At 44.3% G+C, this 17,840-nt stretch overlaps 1 protein-coding gene across 4 annotated transcripts in view; it reads left to right on the top strand.

Moving 5' to 3' along the window:
* Positions 1-17,840, top strand: part of zfyve27 (zinc finger, FYVE domain containing 27) — a 192,914-nt gene that overhangs the window by 15,773 nt on the left and 159,301 nt on the right. For all 4 annotated transcript variants that reach the window (XM_087998754.1, XM_087998755.1, XM_087998752.1 and 1 more), the window contains exons 4-5: positions 545-640; positions 3,336-3,448. In XM_087998754.1, the coding sequence (XP_087854880.1) occupies positions 545-640; positions 3,336-3,448 (209 nt within the window). The remainder of the gene's footprint in view (positions 1-544; positions 641-3,335; positions 3,449-17,840) is intronic.

Below are 17,840 nucleotides of genomic sequence, written 5' to 3'. Positions count from 1 at the left end.
TTTACTGGGTTTACTGGGGTTGGGATCTTGATTTTTCAAAGTGAGACTTCCTGATCTGTTTTTACATTAAATGTGAGCAATGCAAGAAGCCTGATAATAGGAGATATCACATGAATGAATTGTCATCAGATTTACTCATCCTGAGCAAGTGTTTATGGATTGAACAAAACAAAAACCAAAGAGCTGTTTACGTTGGAAATCCGAAACAAAAGCAAGAATTGCTAGAAAAACTTGGCAGATCTGGCACCATCTGTGAAAAGAAAGCAGAGTTAATATTCTGGGTCCAATGACCCTTCAAAACTGATTGTAGCTCGGAAAATGTTGGTATTTGTGCTGAAGCTGGAATGTGGGAGGGTGCACAAGTGAATAATAGGTGGAGGTGGAAATGGAGCCCATGTGGAGAGAAACACAATTCCACAGACAAAGGTCAACCTGGGAGACTCAATAGCTGCTGATGGGATCCATTATTTGGATTAAAATACATGCTGAGTGCTCCTTTTAATAATAATGCTTCCATCTGGTGTTTGTTTTTCTCTCTCTATAGTTTAATTCACCTGGATGAGATGGTGAACAAGACCTGTAGCAGCTGCGAGGCTGCATACCGAGTCCTATACTGGGAAGACCATTCGCTATCTGTCCTGTGAGTGAGTGTTTGATTGTTTTAGAGGTGAAGGTGGTTGGGGGATGAAGGTATGATGCGGGACAGTAAGCATGCAGTGAATTTCCTAACCTTGGCCAATATAGTGATTGAAATAGAACAAACATGACAATGTAATCGTTAAAAGAGAGAACCTATTTCTGTTTAGGACCGCTTGTGATTTCAGGGTGTCCGAGAATGCTCTACAGCCAATGTCACCCATTTCTACAGTTGTAATGTAGAAAATGCAGTGGCTAATTTGCACACAGCAAGCTCCCACACGCTTAGCCCCTTCTATGTCTCTCCAAACTCCGAGACCACTATTTTTCCAGTTTTGGCCCACTGCATGTTCTGATTTTAATTCTTTTTTTTTGCCACCATGTCTTCTGCCTAGTGCTGAAATAACCTCCCTAATATTTCTCTTCTGGATCTCGTTCCTCCGTTTAAGTCAGTCTTTAAAACCTAGCCGTTTGACCAAGCTTTTGGTGATCTATTCTCAATCTCTTATGCCAATCAGTGTCACGTTTTATTTTCCTTATGCTCTTTTGAAGTTTCTATTGATAGTTGGGGGATGGCTGGTACTAAAATTGTCTTCCCCATCCTCGAAAAATTAGTAAATACTGATTCAATGAAGAGCTACAAATTAGATTTTTTTTATTGTTTTGCTCCACAAAGGTATTTTTAAAGTAGTATTCAGGGCTGAAGCAGGTGGATGGGTTTCAGTTTATGTCTTTAGTTACGATCCCAACTAGTGGCAATATTGGACTCGTGATTCCTGACTGAGATGTGGTGAGATAGACCATAAGTTATATCTTTGCAGTTTGATTATGAAGGTGAACAGTCACTGAACATGTTTGCTAAAGGATACCAATGTACTTTAACAAAAGAAATCAAATGACAACGTCATTGACACTATATAAGAACTATTTGAAACAAAAAGATAAACTTTTTACTTTCAACACCAACCTTAGAGATGCTGAAACCTCAGTGAAGGGCCACTTTAAAGTTTCTCGTTCAGGGGGTACAGCTGTAATTAGTTTTGTTCTGGCAAACTTCTGTATTCACTTAGTACTATTTTCTTGTTGATGTCATTTGACACACTTAAGCAAACTGATAACTTGGCTTCCTTCCTTCTTAATATGGATTCGTGGTTCTGTTCGCCGAGCTGGGAATTTGTGTTGCAGACGTTCTGTCCCCTGTCTAGGTGACATCCTCAGTGCTTGGGAACCTCCTGTGAAGCGCTTCTGTGATGTTTCCTCCGGCATTTATAGTGATTTATAGTGATTTTAGAGTAATTACTATAAATGCCGGAGGAAACATCACAGAAGCGCTTCACAGGAGGCTCCCAAGCACTGAGGATGTCACCTAGACAGGGGACAGAACGTCTGCAACACAAATTCCCAGCTCGGCGAACAGAACCACAAAAATGAGCACCCGAGCTACAAATCTTCTCACAAACTTTAATATGGATTCCTTAAACTGCCATTCCACAGCCTTCTGTTCCAAGGTTTCACTTCCTAATAAGACCAAGATGTAGGAGCAGAATTGGGCCATTCAGGCCATTTTTGTCTCCTGCCATTCAATCATGGCTTACATGTTTCTCAACCCCATTCTCATACCTTTTCCCCAAAACCTTGATCCCTTTGTGAATCAAGAACCTATCTATCTCTGTTTTAAATACACTCAATGCATTGGCCTCCACAGCTTTCTGCAATAATGAGTTCCATAGATTCACCACGCTCTGTATGAAGAAATTCCTCTTCTCAGTTCTGAAGAGTCATCCCTTCACTCTCAGGCTGTGCCCCCAGGTCCTAGTCTCACCACCTAGTGGAAGCATTTTCTCCGCTTCCACAGTATCCAGGCTTCTCAGTATGATGTAAGTTTCATTCAGATTCCCCCTCGTCCTTCTAAAGTTCATCAGGTGTAGACCCAGAATCCTCAACTGCTGCTCTTGTGACAAGTGCTTCATTCCCAGGCTTATTGTTGTGAGCCTTCTTTGGCTTCCCTCCAACACCAGTGCATCCTCCTTCCCAAAATTGCTCACAATAATCTGACCAGGGCCTTGAACAGCCTCCGCAGTATATCATTGCTCTTGTATTGTAACCTTCATTACGCCACTCAGGATGTTTCTCTTGCCTAATTTTTCTGGAGACTACTAAATTGCATTGCTGGTCTTGCAGGCTTTTTTTTCTCCCTGAATGACCTTCTATTTGAAAGGAACCTGCATAATTACTTCCTCACCCAAATAGTTCTATATTTTCTAAAATGAGCCCATTTCTGTCTCTGTTTTTGTGTCATGAGACGACTTGTTGCAAAATAGAAGTTCATTTTTTTTTCTCCTTTCTACTTGGTTTTCTAAGGCACTGCATTAATCATCTTGAGGCTTTTTTTTTAGCTTGCTTTATTTAACTGCATGTGAACAAATTTCCAGACACACACTGGAGCTATTCTCAGAACTCAAAAGTGAAACTAAGTCTTTCTTAACATTGACAATATAGGAAAGCTGTATGTGAATTTTCCACTTTAGAATTTGGGTTTCCAAATAATATTAGATCATGAACCTTCTTCACAGTAGGGCAAATGATGGAAAGGGTTCAATGACCCCTCCTGTTATACAATGCATGGAGTCATCCGAACCCAAGTTTAGAATCTGGATTTGCTAATGCTGGATGTTCACCGTACTCTGTGTTTTGTTTAGGTTTTATGGGAGCCTGTTGGGAACCCTCTCCATCGTTTATTTCCTCCCACTCTGCTGGGTCATGGTTCTTCTGAACAGTTTGTTATTTCTGGGAAATGCAGATTTCTATAGGGGTAAGTGATTGAAAATGTGGACGTGATGGTCTAATTGATGAAAATATACTGGTGAAAGGGGAGATTAAGATCTGGGTCTCAAGTGCTTCCTCAACATCTATATAAAATTGAGAGTGCCCTTGTCCGTATCTCACTCCTTTGTCTGATGTTTCCAGTTCAGAGTAATAGGTATTTGTGACTGAGGAGTTATGAGCTTCCCAGTTGCCTCAAAAGATTAGCTGATTCCTTTAAAGAGCAGGAGAATGCCTTCCTGCCTCAGAATGCTGAGAGAGGCAGGTGAGGAAATTGCTGGGGCCTTTATATCCTCTTCAGTAACAGGAGAGGTCCCAGAGGACTGGAGAATAGCCTGTGTTGTTCCTTTGTTTAAGAAAGGCAACAGGGATAAATTGGGAAATTACAGGATAGTGAGTCTCATGTCAATGGTAGGGAAATTACTGGAGAAGATTCTTAGGGATAGGATTTATTCACCTTGGGGAAAAATATGGACTTATTAGTGAAAGGCAGCATGGCTTTGTGAGGGGATGGTCTTGACTCACAAACTTGATGGCAGTCTCATGGCAGGCTGATACAAAAGGTGAAGCCACATGGAATCTGCGGGGAGCTAATAAGGTGGAAACAGAACTGGCTTAGTTTTCGAAAACATTAGTGGTAGAATGGTGTTTTTCTGACTGGAGGTCTGTGACCAGTGGTATTCTGCAGGAATCATTACTGAGCCCCCTGCTGCTTGTAATATATATAAATAATTTGGAGGAGAATGGAGGTGGTTTGATTAGTAAGTTTGCAGATAACACCAAGATTGGGGGAGCTGTGAAAAAGTGAGGAGAATTGCCAGACGGGACAGCAGGACATAGGCTGAGAACTGGCAGGTGGAGGTTAATCTGGAAAAATGCGAGGTGATGCATTTTGGAGGATCAAGTGTAGGAGGAAAGTATGGAGTAAATGGCAGAACCTTAGTAGCATCAACATACAGCGGGATCTAGGAATATATGTCCCCAGTTCCCTGAAAATGGCAGCACAAGTGGATAAGGTGGTCAAGAAAGCATAGGGCATGCTTGCCTTCATTGGTCGGGGCATAGAGTATAAAAATTGGCAGGTCATGTTGCAGTTGTATTGAACTTTAGTTAGGCCACATTTGGAATATTGAGTACAGTTCTGGTCACTGCATTATCAGAAGGATGTGGAGGTTTTGGAGAGGAGATAGAAATAGATTACCAGGATGTTGCCTGATTTGGAAAGTATTAGTTATCAGGAGAGATTGGAAAAACTTGGTTTGTTTTTGCTTGAATGTTAAAGGATGAGATGGCGTCGTGATATAATGTTATAAATCTCTGAGAGGCGTGGATAGATGGTTAGTTAGAGTTTTTTTTCCAGGGTACAAATGTCAATTACTAGGGGAAATAGGTTTAAGATAAAAAGTAATAAATTGAAGGAGATGTGAGATGCAATTTTTTTTAAACTGAGGGTGGCAAGTGCCTGGGATGTGCTGCCCGAGGAGATGGTGGAGGCGCATACAATAGTGACGTCTAAGAGGTGTCTTGACAGATACATAAATAGGTGGGGAATAGAGAAATGCAGACTGCATAGAAGTACAAGGTTTTTAGTTCAGAAAAGCACCATGTGTTGGTGCAGTCTTGTTGTGCTCTACTGTTCTTTTGTAGTGAACCCAATTTTATTGATTTTAAATGGTGCCATGTAATATGGTGGGATTTAAATTCATGTCTCTAGGCTATTGATCTGGGGCTGAAGATTACCTGTCCAGTGACACTGCCATTGCTCCACCATTTCCCCCAATGCAGTATTGTATACAACCATGCTGTGACCTTTGAATGAGACATTCAGTTTAATGCTCAGTAGGAAACAGATGTATGTTTTGCAACTGAATTATGACAGTGCAAACCTCATTTCAGGTAGGATCCTTGCAGCCAACAGATAATATAAAACTACCTTTTTTAATACATACACAGTTAGATTCAAGAACAACTTCCTTGCTGATTTCAAAATTTTGTAGGACTTCTCAAATGTTAATGTAGATATTTTGCGGCTGCAACACTGTATTCTGCACTCTGTTCTGCTACTCTGATGCACTTTGTATGTACGCTCTGTATAGCATGCAAAATAACACTTTTTCACTGCATCTTGACATGTAACAACATGTGACTCAAAACTCAAGCCAATAGTTTTTCTGCTGCTGTAATTTTACATCGTGACTGAACTTGAACACAGTTAGCAGGCATGGTGTCGCACTGCATACCCAGTTATAATTCAGTGAAATCTATTTAAAGTCAGACTTGGTGAGAGACCAGATTTTTCAGGGATGACTTTGCTGAGAATCAATATGTAAGAATTAGGCTGCTTGTTTTCAGGATAGAATTCAGATACTCAATTCTTCAAAATGCTGCTAAAAATTGTGGAAAATTTGAGGACAAAATTTGACTAGTCGCTGTAAACCTATGGCCCTAATATTAGGGAATAAAGGCTTCTTTGTTATTATTATAAGCAAGGGACACCTTGTTTGCTGCATCCCGTCTGAATCACCCTCTGTTAGATGCCCCGCCCACCCCATCTGACAGGCTCCGTGAAAACGGTAGGTAATATCTGAAAGTTGTGGGTTCCAATCTCACTTCAGAAGCATAGTATAAACATTAGACTGACACTCCATGTGCCAGGGCTTAATGGATTGTTGCTCTTTTGGAGCTGTTGGTTTTGATTGAAATGTTCAGCCCAGAAGGACTTGAAAAGAGCCACAGGCACGTTTGCTAAGAACAGGTGAGTTCAGGTAAAACTGATCACTGCAGCTTGTGGGAGCTTGCTGTGTGCGAATTGGCTGCAGTGTTTCCTGTATTCCAACAGTGGATTATGGTTCAAAAGTATTTCATTGACTAAAGCATAAAGGTTATGAAAGCTGGATGAATACAAGTTAATTTTCTGTTGGTATAATGGGGTGAGCCTTCATATATTTCCTGTGATGAGAGAAATGATTCTGAGGCTACAAAATAATGTGTAGGTGAATGAAGACTCAGTTGGTCTAATCCATCATCGGTGTCCCCACAGCATTACAGGGCTCTATGCAATGATGTAAGCATCTGTGAAGCCAATGCTGGAAGCCCAGGATCAGAGATTACTGATCTGACAGTAGGTTGGTAGGCCCACAGACAAGTGGATATCTACACATTCACCACAGCACAAATGAGACATTTCCTGATGGTAGGCAATTTGGAGTTTTTGCTCTTGGACAGTACTTTTGTGATGCAGTTAAACCACTAGTTTAACTTTCTTCATATGCTGAATTGTCTGACTCTGTTTACATTGTTGTTGTGAATTCCAGCGCATCTGCACTCACTGGATTGGGCAACATTTCTATTTGTGCGCTTCCTGTGAATGTTGCAGATGCCACCTTTTTAAAAGGTGGAAAGAGTCCGCATGCCCAAGAGGTGCCCAGTGTCATTCTAATGCAACAGAAATCAACAACCAGTCTAAAAGATGGCACTGCGAATCATTTTGTTTGAATGAGAGGAGCTGGTTTGTGAAGCCTTTGAAAGGTGGCTGCTGCTGCAGTGTAGCCCAAGTAACAGCACCATTCCCTGGTTAATCCAGACCCTGGCCATTTGAGGGAGGGGAGAAGAGGGAAGGCAAAAACAGTTGCAGCTGCTGCTTCAGGCCCCAGGCAAGGCCTCCTGAGAACTGGGAGAGTTCAACAAATGTGAGGTAGCTGAGGAAACCTACACCATGGATACTTGGGGTAAGGGGAACCTTAACTTTGTCAGTGGTGTATGCTTAGCCACTTCCTGTAGCCTGTCGCAGCCAGCAAACCGTAATCAGCTCTGCATGCGCAGGGTCCATTTTGGCACTTTCAGTAATCACTCCATTGCTCTGGCATATCCATAGCCCATGCATTAATTGAGGCTTGATTCCAATCATGAAAGTGCTGCCACATAGGAAGTGTGTAGATTTTGGTGGCATAGTTTTTGAATATGATCACAGTTGTCAAAACCTGACTGGAAACCAGTTCCTGGTGTAAAAGTTATTTTCCATGGAAATGCATATACAGTCATTGCAATGAAGTCTGTCCCCATAGGATGCTATAATATCTCCTTTTATTTGTTTCCTCATTGATCTTTAATACTGATCATTAATTTTTGTTTTGTACCCTGATCTCATCCCCTTGAATGCTCCCCCTTGTGCCAAACGTGCCCCGAGGCACTGATTCAAGTTTTGATAGTGTTCTGTCTTCCTGAACTGCAAAGGTTAAATTCCAAAGAGAAATTACATAAATTAGGGTTCTATTCCCTGGAAGTTAGAAGGTTAAGCGGTGACTTAATTTAAGTTTATAAGATATTAAGGGCAGATGGAAATTATTTCCACTGTTTGGAGAGTCTTGCACTAGGGATGCAGTCCAACAATTAGAGCCAGTCCTTTCATGAGTGAAATTAGGAAACACTTCTGTGTGCACAGGGTCGAGAAGTTTTGGAATTTCTTCCATAAATGGCCATTCATGTAAGATCAGTTAATTTTAATACTGAAATAGATGTTTTTTTTTAGTAAAAGAATTGGAGCAAAAACCCCATGCAGATATAGAGAGAAGTCACAGAACGGGTTAAATGGCAAGTTTCTCACAGAGCAGCAGCTGGGAGGTTTCGTGCATGCTGATCGCTGTGCTGATGCGTTTGTATTTGCATCTGATTCTGCAAGATGCTGTGATGCATGGACCTCCAGAAGACACCATGAAATGGAAAAAAAGAATTAGAGGGAATGAATGGTCATCTTTTTCCCAAGTTCCTTTGTTATTGCATCCAAATGGTTATTGTTCACATGTAGATCAAGACAACAGGTGTTGTCAGACTCTTCAACTAATATAGACATAACATTAGAATGGCCGCAATGGAGTTTACCTGGTTTTTACCTTGCATATTCACCACCTACCTGCATTTGGTGGGTTTCAGTCAGTGAAAACCCCGACTAACCAACTTTTCTTTCCTCGGTTTCACCCTTGCTCACGGCACTGAAGTCAACTTTCTAGGAACCGTACTCCCTCCTTGGTTGAGTTCACTAATTCAGCATGGAGCACAGATTAAGCCTGGGATTTTCCTGGCCCTGTTCAGCTTGAGTTGCAAGTAATCTTTACCAAGTGTTTATTTTACATCTCCTTCGCAAAGTTTTGTTTCACTTTTTTTGTTCCTGCTTACTGTTTGATGTGCTTTTGTCTGTTTATTTTCCTGTTGTCTGTTCCTTTGATTTTGGGTCTCCTTTCCCAGTTCAGTCAAGATAATTATTTATCTCCAGCTGGTAATTTTTCTGTTGCTGTCTCTATTCACTCATATCCCTCTGGTCTACAGACTTCAGACACGTTTACTTTGCAGAGACTGTAACTTTGTTTACATATTGTTTCAAGTGGCTGAGGACAGCCAAAATCAATAACACTGTCTTACTCTGTGGAACTTAGCTTTTAGCACTGAGTTCTGAGGATAGGTGAGACGTGCTTTAATGCCATGCACTAACTGGAATGAGAGATATTATTAGGTTAGAATTGAGCTGAGAAAAAAAGTAAGTTTTGTGAATCCTTGGTCATAATTTGGGGTTGTCCAAACTGATTTTGGGCAAGACCCCTCTAGCTAGCAAAAAGAGAGTCCTTTGATTCGATTAGTATCCCCAACCTCACCATCAAACCAGCTGACAAGGGAGGCGCAGTAGTAGTTTGGCGCACTGACCTTTACACCGCTGAGGCCAAACGCCAGCTCGCAGATACCTCCTCCTACCGTCCCCTTGACCATGACCCCACCCCCCACCACCAAACCATCATCTCCCAGACCATCCATAACCTCATCACCTCAGGGGACCTTCCATCCACCGCCTCCAACCTCATAGTCCCACAACCCCGCACCGCCCGTTTCTACCTCCTGCCCAAAATCCACAAACCTGACTGCCCCGGACGACCCATCGTCTCAGCCTGCTCCTGCCCAACCGAACTCATCTCGGCATACCTCGACACGGTCCTGTCCCCATTAGTCCAAGAACTCCCCACCTACGTTCGTGACACCACCCACGCCCTCCACCTCCTCCAGGATTTCCGCTTCCCCGGTCCCCAACGCCTCATCTTCACCATGGACATCCAGTCCCTGTACACCTCCATCCCCCATCACGAAGGACTCAAAGCACTCCGCTTCTTCCTTTCCCGCCGTACCACCCAGTACCCTTCCACCGACACCCTCCTTCGACTGACCGAACTGGTCCTCACCCTGAACAACTTTTCTTTCCAATCCTCCCACTTTCTCCAAACAAAAGGAGTAGCCATGGGCACCCGCATGGGCCCCAGCTATGCCTGCCTCTTCGTAGGGTATGTGGAACAATCCATCTTCCGCAACTACACTGGCCCCACCCCCCATCTTTTTCTTCGCTACATTGATGACTGTATCGGCGCTACCTCGTGCTCCCACGAGGAGGTTGAACAGTTCATCCACTACACTAACACCTTCCACCCCGACCTCAAATTCACCTGGACAGTCTCGGACTCCTCCCTCCCCTTCCTAGACCTTTCTGTTTCTATCTCAGGCGACCGAATCAACACAGACATCTACTACAAACCAACCGACTCCCACAGCTACCTGGACTACACCTCCTCCCATCCTGCCCCCTGTAAAAACGCCATCCCATTCTCCCAATTCCTTCGTCTCCGCCGCATCTGCTCCCAGGAGGACCAGTTCAAAATACGTACAACACAGATGGCCTCCTTCTTCAAGGACTGCAATTTCCCCCCCGACGTGGTCGACGGTGCCCTCCACCGCATCTCCTCCACTTCCCGCTCCACTGCCCTTGAGCCCCGCCCCTCCAACCGCCACCAGGACAGAACCCCACTGGTCCTCACCTACCACCCCACCAATCTCCATGTACAGCGCATCATCCGCCGTCACTTCCGCCACCTCCAAACAGACCCCAGCACCAAGGATATATTTCCCTCCCCTCCCCTATCAGCTTTCCGTAGAGACCACTCCCTCCGCGACTCCCTTGTCAGATCCACACCCCCCACCGACCCAACCTCCACTCCCGGCACCTTCCCTTGCAACCGCAGGAGGTGCAACATTTGCGCCCACACCTCCCCCCTCACTTCTCTCCAAGGCCCCAAAGGAAACTTCCATATCCGCCACAGATTCACCTGCACCTCCACCCACATCATCTACTGCATCCGCTGCAGCCGGTGTGGCCTCCTCTATATTGGGGAAACAGGCCGCCTACTTGCGGAGCGATTCAGAGAGCACCTCTGGGCCACCCGGACGAACCAACCCAACCAACCTGTAGCACAGCATTTCAACTCCCCCTCCCACTCCACCGAGGATATGCAGGTCATTGGACTCGTCCACCGCCAAACCACAACAACCCGACGGTCGGAGGAGGAGCGTCTTATCTTCCGACTGGGAACCCTCCAACCGCAGGGGATGAACTTGGACTTCACCAGTTTCTTCATCCCCCCTCCCCCCACCTTGTCTCAGCCGGATCCCTCCAGCCCGGCACCGCCTTCCTGACCTGCAGTCTTCTTCTTGACCTCTCCGCCTCCATCCTACTCCGACCTATCACCCTCACCTTGACCTCTTTCCACCTATCACATTTCCAACGCCCCTCCTCCAAGTCCCTCCTCCCTACCTTTTATCTTCTCCTGCTGAACACTCCCTGCTCATTCCTGAAGAAGGGCCTGTGCCCGAAACGTCGAATCTCCTGTTCCCTGGATGCTGCCTGACCTGCTGTGCTGTTCCAGCAATAAAGTTTCAACTTTGATCTCCAGCATCTGCAGACCTCACTTTCTCCTTCGATTAGTATTGCTTGGTTTGAAATCAAGGTGAACAGTCAGTGTCTGTCTTACTATCTTTCTCCTCATGTGGAATAAAAAAGGGCTCCAATGAAGCAATGCAGATGAAATACACTATTTTATGTGCTTGGTCGATATAACCATTGCTACAGAAATAATTATTTAAGGATTGTGAATGATGTAACAACATTGATGTTTGGGATGGTCCCTGGGTAGAGGAGCAGGGACAGAAAAATCACAGTTCCAGAAGCAGCTAGAAGCTGTGATGGGAGGGGAAGAGTTGGTAGGTCCCTCAGAAGGCAGAACCTTGATGGACTGCCTTATCCCTAGGGATTGGCAACGAGTTGAAGCATTTTGAAGCCTGCTCTTCAGGAAATGGTACAGGTTATTTTGGCACTGCAAGCTGTCAAAATGTTGTTCTCAGAAAGTGATCCTCTATTGGTGCTACTCCACCACATCATAGTTTGGTCAGCTGAAGGTACTCTGTTATTTCGGACCGATAGTCAGTGGTGATAAAAGTGAGCTCCTACGGTCTGATGCAGATTTTAAAGAGTAAAAACTGCGAGTAATACAGAACAATAAGTGTACAGCTTCCCCCTCCCCCACCCACCCAATCCCTGCTCTCCATAAAATTACCTCAGGTGATAGCAACTGGTGCTGAATTTGGTCAGACACAGCAAAGACGTGGGTCATCAAGTTTTGATGCAGACTGTGTTGTTTGTATTGCGTCCCAATTGTTCAGTATTGGTAACTGCGTGGGGTGTATCATTGACAACCCTGGCAATGGTTCCTTCAACGTGGCTAAGGGCAAGAACCCTCTTTCCTCACTTCCAGGATCATCGAAGCTGCTCATAGTTTCAGCTGTCTCGCACACTGAGATCAGCTAACTCAGAATGCACCACTGGTAGCTTTTAGTACTGTAACTTAGTTTGGTTTCTTGTATCTCACAAAGCATTTGCCAAGTTGCCTTGCAGACTGGGGTCAACTTATTGTGGAGTCTTCAGCAAGAGTTGTGTACATCTCTGAAGAAGTGAATAGACTCCACAAATGGCAGAACAAGTAGCCTGGGACATCCATTTACGACAGTTAATCTGCAGGAGAATAATGAGAAATATTCCATAAGTTTCACCATGCCATTAAAGCAGAATGAGTGTGTACTATCTGCCTGAAGACCTCCAAAGCCTATAATTAAAATCTGATCTGTGTATTTTCAGAATCTTCTGGTTTCCCCCAAATTGAAATGCTGGGTTCATAAACAAACAAAAGGAAGCTGGTCAGCCTCTCACACTAGTTCAACCATGTGTTCCGATTGTGGTTCTGTGTCTTAGCTCCACCACTGATCTTGCTTCCATTGACATACTTTCCCAACAAATACCAATCAATCTTGAGCTGAGAAATTTTTGGGAACCACATTTCAATGTTTAAAAACAAACACCCGATCAATGGATATTTAAATTTCTGCTGTGCAACTCACATGACCTTTGACTGAGACAGAATGGCAAGAAGTTGTTTTGAGGTACATGTTTGCTTTTCTGACTGAAAATGGCTGGATTGCAGCCTAATGAATATTAGATAGAATGTTTGTTTGCAAAGATTAAGGATACACTTAACAGATCAGTGCCCTGTGAGTTGCTCCTGCGGATTGGAATGAGTTATGCATCATGTTACCCATGTTGCTTTTTGCTTTTGTTTGAAGGCTATTTTGATATTGTTGAGCATTTCCCGACAGGGTCAGGGGAAGGGCTGCTTCCTCGCCCTACTCTTCAACCCCCCATCCCCCCACCCAGAAACATCTACTCTCTGTGTACTCGTGCATATGTTAGTGGCTGGAAAGGGGCTTAACTAGATTTGCATTTAACAGCCGAGCAGAATGGAATCATTTGTACTGTGTTACAGCATGAAATTCATTCCAGTGAGAGGATAATGACGGATTCACAACTGCGCTTTTCTTGCAGGGTATAAGAATCTGAGCTCCTTCCAACCTGTGGCCTGTTTTAGCTTTGCTTCCTGCAGAACTTCATCCTGCTTTTAAGATAGCAGCAGATTTATAGATCCACTTTTTGGAGGATCTGCCATTTTATAGTTTTGGGCCAGCAAGTCATGTTTAATGGCATAACTGTGGGAATTTTTGATTTAGGGAAAGAAAGCTTTTCATTTCTGTTGCACCTTTCATGACTTTGGGCCATCTCGAAGTGACTTCCAGCCAGTGAAATTAATTATTGCCGGTAATCCTGTTACAATGCAAGAAAGCCAGTGCTGATTTACACACAACAAGCTCCCGCAGAGAAATGCTAGGCAATGACCACCTTCAGCAAAAGAGAACCTCACCATCTCTCCTTGATATTCAATGGTATTAACATCTCTAGATTCGCCACTCTTGAACATCCTATTTGGAAGAGGGCTGGGAGGTGATGGGACGGTGAGGAGGAGGAGTGGGGTGGTGGCAGTATGATGTGTGGTGGCTGACCAGAATCAGGATATGAATTGGACCAGCCAAATAAATATTGTCGATTCAAGGGCAGGTCAGAGGCTGGGAATTCTGTAACTCAGGAGAAAGTGAGGACTGCAGATGCTGAAGATCAGAGCTGAATAATGTGTTGCTGGAAAAGCGCAGCAGGTCAGGCAGCATCCAAGGAACAGGAGAATCGACGTTTCGGGCATAAGCCCTTCTTCAGGAATGAGGAAGGTGTGCCAAGCAGGCTAAGATAAAAGGTAGGGTGGAGGGACTTGGGAGAGGGGCGTTGGGAATGCGATAGGTGGAAGGAGGTTAAGGTGACGGTGATATCAGCGTTTTGGAAAGAAAACAACCCAGATGGCATCCTTCTTCAAAGACCGCAATTTCCCCTCAAACATGGTTGACGATGCTCTCCACTGCATCTCCTCCACTTCCCGCTCCTCTGCCCTTGAACTCTGCCCCTCCAATCGCCACCAGGACAGAACCCCACTGGTCTTCACCTACCACCCCACCAACCTCCAGATACATCGTATCATCCTTCGTCATTTCCACCACCTCCAAACAGACCCCACCACCAGGGATATACTTCCCTCCCCATCCCTATCAGCATTCCAGAAAGACCACTCCCTCTGCGACTCCCTCGTCAGGTCCACACCCCCCACCAACCCAACCTCCACTCCCGGCACCTTCCCAGCACTTGCGCCCACACCTCCCCCTCACTTCCCTCCAAGGCCCCAAGGGATCCTTCCATATCCGTCACAACTTCACCTACACCTGCACCTCCACACACATCATTTACTGCACCCGATGTGGCCTCCTCTATATTGGGGAGACAAGCCGCCTACTTGCGGAACGTTTCAGAGAACACCTCTGGGACACCCGCACCAACCAACCCAACTGCCCTATGGCTGAACACTTTAACTCCCCCTCCCACTCCGCCAAGGACATGCAGGTCCTTGGCCTCCTTCATCACCAGACCATAGCAACACGACGCCTGGAGGAAGAGCGCCTCATCTTCCGCCTAGAAACCCTCCAACCACAAGGGATGAATGCAGATTTCTCCAGCTTTCTCATTTCCCCTCCCCCCACCTTATCTCAGTCCCAACCCTCAGACTCAGCACCGCCTCTTGACCTGCAATCTTCCCGACCTCTCCGCCCCCACCCCCTCTCCGGCCTATCGCCCTCACCTTAACCTCCTTCCACCTATCGCATTCCCAACGCCCCTCCCCCAAGTCCCTCCTCCCTACCTTTTATCTTATCCTGCTTGGCACACCTTCCTCATTCCTGAAGAAGGGCTTTTGCCCGAAACATCGATTCTCCTGCTCCTTGGATGCTGCCTGACCTGCTGCGCTTTTCCAGCAATACATTTTTCAATTCTGTAACTCACTTTGACTCTGCAATGCTTGCCCACATGGTGGCCCTGAACAACATACGAATCAGGAGAATGATGGAATGCACTCCACATGCCTGGATGTGTGTATCTCCAAAAACGCTCAACAATCTCAATGCCATCCAGGACTTGATTGGACTGCCATGTATCACCTTGAATATTTACTCCATCTACCACCAACACACAGTGGCAGTGTATTAGCTACAAGATGCACTGCAGCGACTCTCAATTGCTCCACTGAATGCATCTTCCAAACACTCACTCTCCACCACCTAGAAAGACCAAGGTTTGGGAGCACTACTACTTGCAAATTTCCCTTCATCCATAAAATATCTTGACTTAGAAATATTTAATTCTTCTTTCACTGTTGGTTGGTCAAAACCTTGGAACTCCCTTGCTAACCGTACCTTCTCCAGGGCAGTTAGAGATAGAGATAGGCAATTAATACCAGCCGAGCCAGTAATGTCCAAGTCTCATGAACAGAATTTTTTTAAAAATAAGGTAATAACTGGAATTTTTTTAAATTGAGAAATACGTTTTGGATAGAATACCCTTGATCATCATCAAATTGGTGCCATGAAGTTTTTTTTTACACTGACGGAGCAATGAACTCCTTTACATTTAAGCAACACTCTTCTGTTGACAATGTCTTAAGCCACGAAGCAAAGGCTGTTTTGGTCAGTGTGTGTCAAAGGCAAGTGATTGCAATCGTAACTTGTGGGTTAAGATATGAACAAACTGTTGAACATTGAGGATAGAGGAAGCATGAATTTTACATCGTTGTAATTTGGGAAAATCTTTAGTATGCAGGAAAGTACGTGGAGTTAGTAGTGTTTACAGTATAGAAATGGGACATCTGTTTAACTGGTCCATGCTGGTGTTTGTATTCCACAAGCCAACTTCAAACTTATTTCATGAACCATATCAAATAATAACCCTTTGTTTCTTTTTCCCTTCTATGCATACCTAGGTTCCCCGAAGTAAAGAAGTCACATGATGCGGGGTTATACTCCAAAAGGTTTGTTTGAAATCAAAAGCATTTGAAGGGCTGCTCCGACATCATTTTCACCTGATGGGGGAGCAGTGCTCCGAAAGCTTGTGCTTTCAAACAAACCTGTTGGACTATAACCTGGTGTCTTGTGACTTCTGACCTTGTCCACCTTAGTCCAACACCAGCACCCACACATCATGGTCCCCTTAAATACATCTATGCTAATTACTTCAAGTATCCCCTGTTTTAGCAAGTTCAGCATTTTAATCAGTCTCTTGAGTAAAGATATTCTTCCAGGGTTCCCTACTGGGTTTACTGGTGACTATATTACATTTATAATTCCTTACTTTGGTCTCACATACAAGTGGAAATTTCTACATCTACGTAAATAATGGTCAAAACAACAGTGAAAAATTGGAAGTAAATAGCAAGTAATATAAAAACCATAGCTAAAAATCTTTGCAAGTATATGGTAAGGATTAGAGTAGCTTTCTGTTATTCATTCGTGGGATGTGGGCACTACTGACTGGATCAATATCTATTCCTAATTACCCTTATGAAGGTGGCGGTGAGCTGCCTTCTTGAACTGCTGCAGTCCTTGTGCGATAGGGACACCCAGAGTGTTGTTGGGAAGGGAGTTCCATCATTTTGACCCAGTGGTGGTGAAGGATCAACAAATCTAGTTCCAAGTCAGGATGGAGAATGACTGGGAGGTGTGTTTGCAGGTGGTGCTGTTCCTATGTATATACAACCCTTGTCCTTCTGGTGTTATTGAGGGTGCTGGTTGAACGAAACTTGGTAAGTTACTGTTGTTCACATTGTAGATGATGTACACTGCTGCCGCTGACTGCCATTGGTGAATGTTAAAGGTAGTAAATGAAATGTTAGTTAAGTGGGTTGCTTTTTCCTGGAGGGTGTGAAGCTTCTTGAATGCTGTTGGAGCTGCACTATTCCAGGCAAGTGGCAAATATTCCATCATACCCCTAATTTATGCTTTGTCGATCATGGGCAGGCAGTGGGGAGACAGGAGATACATCTGCTCAAAGCCACTCAGAGGATGAGACTGAATCAATAATGGAAATCATGGAAATGGCTGAGGATTAGTAAATAGATTTAAATAAGGGGATATGCGGGATTGTCCACTTTTGGAAGAATCAAAAAGCAGAGAATTCTATTTAGACTGTAACAAGTGGTACAAAGAGATTTGCAGTGTCCTTACACATGAATCACAAACGTTAGCATGCAAGTAATTATAAAGGCAGATGGAAGTTGGGCTTTTGCAAGGGGGAATAGAGTATAAAAGTGCTAGAGCTGTACAGGGCATTGGTAGAACTCTACTGCGGAGTACAGAATTGGCCTTCTTACTTAAGGAGGCATATACTTGCATTGGAGGCAGTTCAGCGAAGGTTCACATAGCTGAAAGAGATTGTCTCATGAGGAATAGATGAGTGGGTTGTGACTATACTTATTGTGGTTTAGAAGGATGAGAGATGACCTTATTGAAACATGTATGGCTCTGAGGGGGCTTGACAGGGTAGCTGCTGAGAGGTTATTTCCTTTCATCAGAGATAGAAATAAAAGATACTCTTTAAGATGAAGATAAGGAGAATTTTCTTTATTCAGTGAGTCTTTAGAGTTATTGAATGTATTCCAGGCTGAATTTGATAGATTTTGATTGCCAAGGGAGTTGAGCATTACAAGGGACAAGCAAGAAAGTGGAGTTAAGTTCACAATCAGATTACCCATGATTTTATCAAATGG

This window comes from Chiloscyllium plagiosum, unplaced genomic scaffold (genome assembly GCF_037043375.1).
Source record: "Chiloscyllium plagiosum isolate Xiang-an unplaced genomic scaffold, Cpla_swu_hap1 HiC_scaffold_22, whole genome shotgun sequence".
In the NCBI taxonomy this organism is placed as follows: Eukaryota; Metazoa; Chordata; class Chondrichthyes; order Orectolobiformes; family Hemiscylliidae; genus Chiloscyllium; species Chiloscyllium plagiosum.
Note: the sequence above shows the minus strand (reverse complement) of the source record. Positions and strands in the feature narration are given on the sequence as shown.